At 49.1% G+C, this 7987-nt stretch overlaps 2 protein-coding genes across 2 annotated transcripts; one reads left to right on the top strand and one right to left on the bottom strand.

Moving 5' to 3' along the window:
- Window positions 1-2349: 2349 nt before the first annotated feature.
- MAA_10498 (NADP-dependent oxidoreductase domain protein) lies at window positions 2350-3371 on the top strand (the record flags this gene model as incomplete). Its single annotated transcript, XM_007828496.1, has 2 exons — window positions 2350-2775; window positions 2847-3371. The coding sequence occupies 2 exons, from the start codon at window positions 2350-2352 to the stop codon at window positions 3369-3371; spliced, it is 951 nt and encodes a 316-aa protein (XP_007826687.1).
- A 311-nt stretch (window positions 3372-3682) lies between these two features.
- Window positions 3683-5388, bottom strand: MAA_10497 (6-hydroxy-D-nicotine oxidase; the record flags this gene model as incomplete). Its single annotated transcript, XM_007828495.2, has 7 exons — window positions 3683-3716; window positions 3836-4088; window positions 4153-4352; window positions 4416-4758; window positions 4819-4897; window positions 4959-4978; window positions 5043-5388. The coding sequence occupies 7 exons, from the start codon at window positions 5386-5388 to the stop codon at window positions 3683-3685; spliced, it is 1275 nt and encodes a 424-aa protein (XP_007826686.2).
- Window positions 5389-7987: the final 2599 nt, after the last annotated feature.

The following is a 7987-nucleotide window of genomic DNA, read 5'->3' as shown; positions in this document are numbered from 1 at the left end:
AACTTCAACTAAAAGTGGCCGGGAAGGGCATTTCACAACGGACATTGAACAGCACGTTGCATATGGAGCAGTCCCTTTAGTCAACCAGTCGCGCCAAGAGGGGCACATGGGCCGTTCGGCTACGGAAAATTCGTTAGTCGCCGCGGTGGTTTCGACCTCTATAACCGGAACGGCCCTAACGATCCGGACCTTGGCGGAGGGCTAAACCTGAGGGTGCGCTCAATAGCGCTCCCCTTCCTCGTAAACACAAAATGCTTCTTTCCATCGTGGGTCGCTAAGCAAAAAAAAAAAAAAAAAAAAAAAAAAAAAAAAAAAATTTATTTAAAAACGGAATTATATTGTAAAGTCGGGACGCATCAGCTGCGACGTCACGAATCGGTTGGGCGTGGGGTGTAAGTGTCGCATAGAATATAGGCCATTCATTAAAGCTGCTGCAAAGATTTCAGTAGGCCTACACTTTTGCACTTTTTAGCGCAACAGTAAGACGGTAAAGCCCGGCGTGGAAAATGAACACCCGCACGGTCTCGGTGATGGACTAGTAGGATTGTGTGTTTGGATACTAAACTTTGTCTCTTTCTCGATCGTTTCTAGCGTAGGTATCCCCTTCTCACCCCTGCAAAAGATCATTTCCCCAATGCAGGGTTATTATTGGGCAGATTACGATCAAGACCAGATGCGCCCGCTCTCAATATTTTATCACAACTGGCCCACCAATTCCATCTGCCAGCCACCGCTGGTTACCTACACCCCGACGTTTTCAGGGTGCAAGTAGTGTAAGCGCGTTGAAAGACGGATGCGTACCAGAAGAAGGCTCCTAGACGCCCTAGAGGCTTAGCGCCAGTCACTTCACGCTAGTAAGTCTCGTCTCCACTGGGTAAAACCGCGAAGATCGCTTCGGAATCCTTCCTTGCGTGGCCAGGCAGCGGAAAGCTGAGCTAGAGGTAGACGCCGAACGCGAGGGTGTGTAATAATGGACAGACAGGGATGATCCACCAAGGCAGAACTAATAATCGGGGTGAACGATGCTGCAAGTCAAACCCGCACTCCGCCTCATATTGCGCTTGTCAAACTTACCCTAAATAGAAAGGGCCGAAGTAGTTATTGATTGGCTGGCTTTTGTCCGGAACCTCTTTTGTTGAGCAATGTTGGTACCGGCCGGAGCGAGAAGAAGCAGTTTTACTAATACGATGAAATTGGTAGAAAGAATTGAACAGCTCCGTTGCCTGCCGTGGAGTTGGAACCATGTCGACGTGGGATATTAAGTGGAAGACTAATGCCTAGCAGATCCGGGGCCAGGCGAATCTATGAGCGAAGGCCAGCATGGCCGAGCTTGCTTAAAAATTCCTACCATGGGGGTTCATGGTAGGCGTGGCTACATCGTATGGTCGAGGACGGCAGGGGTTGCTGAGAACCGCTATACTGACAAATAATAACAAATTAGAGGCCGAGGCCAGCAGGGCCTCACAAATCTAGGCTGAAGCTGGTTACGCGGTCAGTCAATGTTGCCTCTGTTGATTGAACACGCAACCGTTCTGCCACCTGGGTGGCAAAAAGCAGTTGTGATACTGCTGCCTCAAGGCAGCAGTATTCCAAAGGTATTAAAGATCTGGAGTTTTTTCTCGGTGAAAGGAGGTAGGGGAGGACAGGTCATCAAGGGAGCACAGTCATGGATGAATATACAAGATTTGGCAACAGTGTAGGACAACATCACTCAATGACTATAGCTAATAAACGCGACACCAATGCCCGACTTAGCAGGCTTCTAGATCTGACCTACGTCACCAAAGACCGCGCGGGAGCGACCCTGCTACAGAACATTGTGCCATGGCATAAATAGAAATACAAGCATGCTACATACCGCTTGTAGGACAATACAAACGACACGGCCATCGTCATCAGAGAGGTGTTATGAGGACATGCCACGGCCCCACTGTTTATGGTTTCGTCTGGTCTTGGCCTGCATCCTCAAAGAGGGTGCAGACCGAGTATCCCTGCTAGCATCAAGACACTGGGGCAGCAATCGGGTTAGACATTACTAATTCTGCCTCCAATTTCTCCGCCACCACCATGGATATCACTGATGCAGCCATTGACAAGCTCGTGTGTCTATTGGGAAAGAATTCATCCGGGATGTACATGCAGCAAACCTAATTCAACGAGGGCAGGAGCCTGCTGAGGTAATTATGGCGCTGCCCCTCATATCTAGACAACGGATTTTCACAGCTCACCCACCTCACTGACCTCAACTTGGCCCATCTGGTTCTTTTTCGCTCAGCTAAAATCCGAACGCTAGCGCTAACACCTCATACCTTCGCTTCACCGCATCAGCACACCAGGACCGTGACAACCATGGCGTTTTCCGGACCCCCAGAGATGATATTCGGCTGCGGCGGCCTCGGCAATGAATTTGTCGGTGAGGAAGCCGTGAAAGGGCTCCTTCAAACGCTGAAGGAGGCGGGTGTAAACCGGCTGGACACAGCTGCATTATATCCACCTACAGACATTGGCGCTTCGCAGCGTCTCCTTGGACAAGTCGGAGCAGCACAACTAGGATTCGCTATCGACAGCAAAGTAATGATTAGCATGACTGGCTTCGAGGGCACTTTGGAACCTGAAAAAATCGTCAAGTCTGCTGCAGAGAGTCGTGAGGCGCTTCGGCTAGCGGACGGCCAACACATCCATGTCTTCTACCCTCATGCGGCGGATGTGGCCACGCCCTTGAAAGACCAGGCCGCTGGCTTTGATGCGCAGTATAGAGCGGGTATGTTTGACAAGGTAAGCATTTGAAATCCTGGAAGAGCAAAAGGGGACAACAAAATCAGCCTGGTGGCTCATTCTCGTTGCAGCTAGGAGTTTGTAACTTCTCGGCCGACATGCTTGCCGACTTCATCAACATCTGTGACCGTGAGGGCTACGTGAAGCCGACCGTGTACCAAGGCTTGTATAATCTCATCGACCGCCGACACGAAGGGCCGGTGCTCGATATCGTCCGCAAGCATGGCATGCAGTTTGTGGCACACAGCCCGCATGCCAGCGGCTTCCTACACGGTGCACTCACATCGGGCCAAACCCAGGGAACGCGCTTCGCTGACGGTAATATCATGTCGACGGACGCTCGACGCTATGACAAGGACAAGTATCACGAGGCTATCCGCTCGCTAGACAGGATGCTAGATCCGCACGGTATCCCAAAGACAGAGGTGGCGCTGCGCTGGCTCGCCTTCCATTCCAAATTGGAGCCTCGAGATGGCATCATTTTCGGCTCAAGCAAGCTCTCTCAAGTCAAGCTGAACGTGGCAGCAATTAAGAAAGGCCCACTGCCGGAAGATATAGTTGCAGCGCTGGATGGCATCTGGAATATTGTCAAATAGTTGGAAAGTGACGCCAAGTTGATCAGGAATGTTACACGGCCAACTGGTGGAAGCTGAAGGAAACCCATGATAGTTACACAAAGGTCACGAGACTAGGTGAAGGCCGCAGGCCTCAGGACATCATGCAGCACACCGCCTTTTATATAAATACGACATCTCTGGTGCAAAGGCTCCTTTTCAAACTATGGATCGTTAATATCCAAAGTCTGTTATTAGCTTGAATTGAACCTTGTTCCAAGCCCCTATTCACAGGCCCTTGTCACAAGGAACGCTTTTGCGCTTATAACAATCATGTGCCACACTGTGCTATCTCAACGAGCAGTTCTCCATATTTGATCTTCTTTGCTGTAGTAAAATCAGGTAATCTCTATGGATTAGATGAGCTAAATACATCCAAGCAAGATAGCCTAACAACATCAGGAGAGTGGCATAAACAGAGTTTGTCATATATTCGCAACAAGAACCCCCCATTCTGCAGTTTTTGAAACACTCCTTCGGGATCATAACGGCGCGCTGCATCCTGCAACTTCTTGACATTCTCTGCGCCAAAGCCGGCGAGCACATTCTGCGACGCGCCAGCAAACGTGGGAAGCAAAGGATCCAAAAGAAGCTCACGATCGACGGCCAGCTTCTTGGATCGCTGCAGAGCTGCGTCTAAAGCGTTCCACATGGCCTCATCGTCTTGGTCCTGCTTCAGGTCACAAGCAAAAATCCAGTCTAGAAGAGCGGCATTAGTTCGACACATCTCACTATTGGTGCTACGAAGAATTGACGAGCTCACAGGATTGCGGCACTTTTTCCAGTCCTAAAATGTTGCCGCCGCTATTCCTCCCAGCCATTACGGCCGCTTGAGTCAGGGGTTGGGTAGACCAATGCACATTGACGGCACGGGGAAGCTGGTCAACAATATCCTTCCAGATTTGATAACCTTGGTGTAATAGTTCGTGTGAGACTTTGGTCATCGTAGTGAGATAAGCATGCCTGCTTTAGCGTAAATACACAAAGCACTGTGAAACATGGTCAAGACGGATGTTTTCGACCTACTTCAAGTCCTGCATCTTGTAAGCCCATTCCTCCAAGATCTCATTCAGGGCAGAGAAGGTGCCGTTGGACGTAGGCACAGCCGCGCCAACCAAACTGCCCAGTTTGACGATAGGATCAAAGGCGGCTGGAAGCTCGACTACCCAGTCGGCGTAGAACATGCCAATGGCGATGAAGTCTCGTCGGACATTAATAAACATGCCCATCTTGGGATCCTGTTCCATTGACTCCTGGACCATGGCGAATGCATCCAACAAGTTCTTGGAATCAGAAGGGTCGTACATGTTTATGGTGTACTGAACCTTGATGAGAGGATGCGCTTGGAGGCCTACCGCCGTGACAATACCTGCGATCGGTCAGATTGTCTACCGCGTAAAGGAAGCGGGCGTCAAAACAAAGTTGGAACCGCCGCCCTTGAGCGCAAGATATAGATCCGAGTTTTCCTCTGCGTTTGCATTGAGAATAGTGCCATTCGCAAGGGCGACCTAGTGGCTCCAAAGATTACTGCCAAAGTTGAGAACATCAGGGTCTGGCTGTACCACTTACCTCAAAGTTCTTGACGCCATCTGCTCAAAGGAGCTGGAGAAGATTCCCTGGCCACCTGGATAAGGTTAGCTGTAGTCAACAAACTGTCGCGTATCAATGGAACAAAGTCAACCCTCCCGCCAAGGAGAAACACGGAGAGTCCAACTCGGCCTTCTCGAGAGCCTATCACTGACAAATTCTGGCCTTCGAGCCAGGTGAACGCCTCGGACCAGTTGTTGCATGCTCCCATACGAGCGATGCTAGTTTTGCGGTCCAGAGATTTAGATTCTGGTCCACGCAAGTCCAGCACGATACCCAGCTCCTCGGTGCTAACGCTGCTGAATCCATGCTTTGCATTGTGGCCTGCTGATCGAATGGCGAACCTTGACCCCGAGCCTTTGACAATTAACAGGGTGTCAAGATCAAGTCGCTCATTCAAGGCAACAGCCATTGCTATACTGCTGCCTGGCAGGCAGCAGTATTACAACAAGTATTTAGTTTCGTATTATTCCGCTATGTAGGAAACCAAGAGTCTCTCGTTTTGTCCAAGCTGTCCCATACAACCGTGCTGTGTGACACAGGGCCCTTGCAACTCCTTCAGCGCTATTCAGGCATACGTAGGCTGCTGCTGGAGTCCTACTGGTGACAGACCTGTTGAGAATAGAATTAAAGGTCTGCAACCAAAATCATCGACAGGCTGTGTGTCTGAAGGAGTCTCTTGACAGTTGAAATCAGGGGACACACTCGCGTAGACATTGAATATAGAATGTAACAGCCGCGAAATACGACACCATGCACCCACCAAAGCAAACATTTGAAGGGGGTGAACTCAGAAACTCATAGTCCCAGTAGGGACCGTGAACTTGTTGATAACAAGTTCAAGGTGTATGGCACCTCCAACGTCCGTGTGGCTGATGCCTCCGTTCTTCCTTATCAAGTCTGCGGTCACTTGACTAGCACCCTATATGCCGTCGCTGAGCTTAATGCTGAGTTGATCAAGCACAAAGCTGCTTGATTATAGAAAAGTATGAGCGATTTTGCGCCACTATTACATCTTTCTCATCTAGCCAAGGTGCCTGTCATGGGGTGATGGCAATCATAGTGTGGGGTGCATATATATATCTGATCACTAGTCTTTTTTTTCCGCCTTATTCTTCTCAAACTAAAGTCTTGTTACCCTTTGGTGATGTACATAGTTGCATGGTTATTAGTAGCCCTCCCTATCTAGCAAGTCGGTTTGATGACAGTCTCGTTCTCGACGTCTTTCCTGTGGATAATCCCATTCTGCAATTATACCCTGGCCTGGCCACTCCAATCTCTTGATGGGTGCCAACTTGATTTCGTCTAGCCTTAAGTTAAGAAATCTTGGGATAAACTTCTGACGCAAGCTTATGCCTGTGATCGATGTGCACATGGACAACTGCACATGCGCCGAGGTGTATTCGCACGCCGACGGCTCCCCTGACAGTATGTCTAATAAGTTTTGAATTTTATTGCTGTGGATATACGTCTCCAATCAAGCCTGCCCTTTTATAGTAGGGTAGCTTTTAAATTAACATGATTTTGCAATACACGTGGGAAATCTATCCGGCTAGAATCCTCCCGGACGTTAGCGCTTGATATATGTCAACGCCAAAGGCCCCTTTCAATGGAAAAAGGCTGCTATTCATCGGCATCGCCGAAAAGCCCTGAAAAGCCTTCTTACGATTGTGCGAATGAAGCCACTGAAAAGCCTCAAAATGCTCACGCCACGGACCTATTGAAGCCGGACCTTCAATAGCTAGATACCTCAAAACCCCTCAAATTGATGACTTTCTTGGTAGCCTGTTAGATGACTTTGATATCTATAAGTAGGGCTTGTTTTCCGTACCTAGATAGCTTCAATCCAAGGATCAATCCACTGTTCAATCATTTCCATAGCTATCAACGTGATAATATATAACTCGCTTCTTAGTGTAGAACGACGTCGGATTTTGCATGCAGCTGTAGATATCGACACGGCGAGTTCTGCCTGATTGGTTGACCTTGTCGAATGGATAATATACACCAGCCAGACATGGCGGAAAACTTGCCGTTCTTGTCGGCCATCCTTTAACCTTAAGCGGTGCACCGGGCACAGCTCCTTGGTGATTTTTCTGTCTTTTCAAAACCATCACTTGCAGTTGTGAGCAGCCAGGCGGGAGGACTTGAAATGCGAACCAGGTCCGGTTTTCAAGCTCTTTATAAAATATAGCGCTTTATCTTGAAGCCGTGTCTGGTTCGTGATGTGAAGGTGACTCTTGGCGTCATCCGGACAAGAGTTGATAAACGGAGAAACTTGACTGCTGGCTATGTTAACTGCCTGTCGAGCAAGCTGGGCAACATCAGCGACCTGTTGAAGTAATCCCCGTCGTGTTGATCATCAAAAGCATCATTGATGTATCTGTTCCGGGCCAGTCACGGATATACTCAATTCGCGAATCGCCCGGTCCATTCGCGAAGGGCCCGGGCCAACCACGAATATCGACATCCGCGACTGGCCCGGTCCAGTCACGAATACGAAGTAGCGGCGTGTGCCTAGATTAATTTCCTAACAGACTGACTATCTACTTCCCTACTTCCTTGAATTCCTGCATACTATGCCACCAAGGCCAAAATGGACCCAACAATTGCTTTGATAAATCCATTTCCAAATGATGTTCGGAGTGCATTCAAAGCCTATATTCAGAGCCCAGCGTACATCAATAGAGAGCGCATCGGCGGGAATTGCATATCTTAATTGATAATCCCGACCGCAAACCACGAAACCAAACTGAATCCCAACTTAAGCACAGAGCCTTCTCCGAATTGAACTCATCAACAACCCGTTACATCGCAGTATCACGGGGCGAATCTAAGGTACTAGTAGTAACGTAGTTGTGCCTTAAGGAGGAGGGAAGAGGAAGCTATCTAGACTACAGCTTTATGGTGCGCTTATGGTCTGTGCTCATGTGAGTGTCTTAGACAAGTCGTGATGGTGCTGTGACACGCAGGCCAGATTCTAAGCACCCAGACCCACGATATGTGGTGCC

Source organism: Metarhizium robertsii (genome assembly GCF_000187425.2).
Source record: "Metarhizium robertsii ARSEF 23 chromosome Unknown MAA_Scf_49, whole genome shotgun sequence".
NCBI classification, from domain to species: domain Eukaryota; kingdom Fungi; phylum Ascomycota; class Sordariomycetes; order Hypocreales; family Clavicipitaceae; genus Metarhizium; species Metarhizium robertsii.
This window is presented reverse-complemented; position numbering and strand designations above follow the sequence as displayed.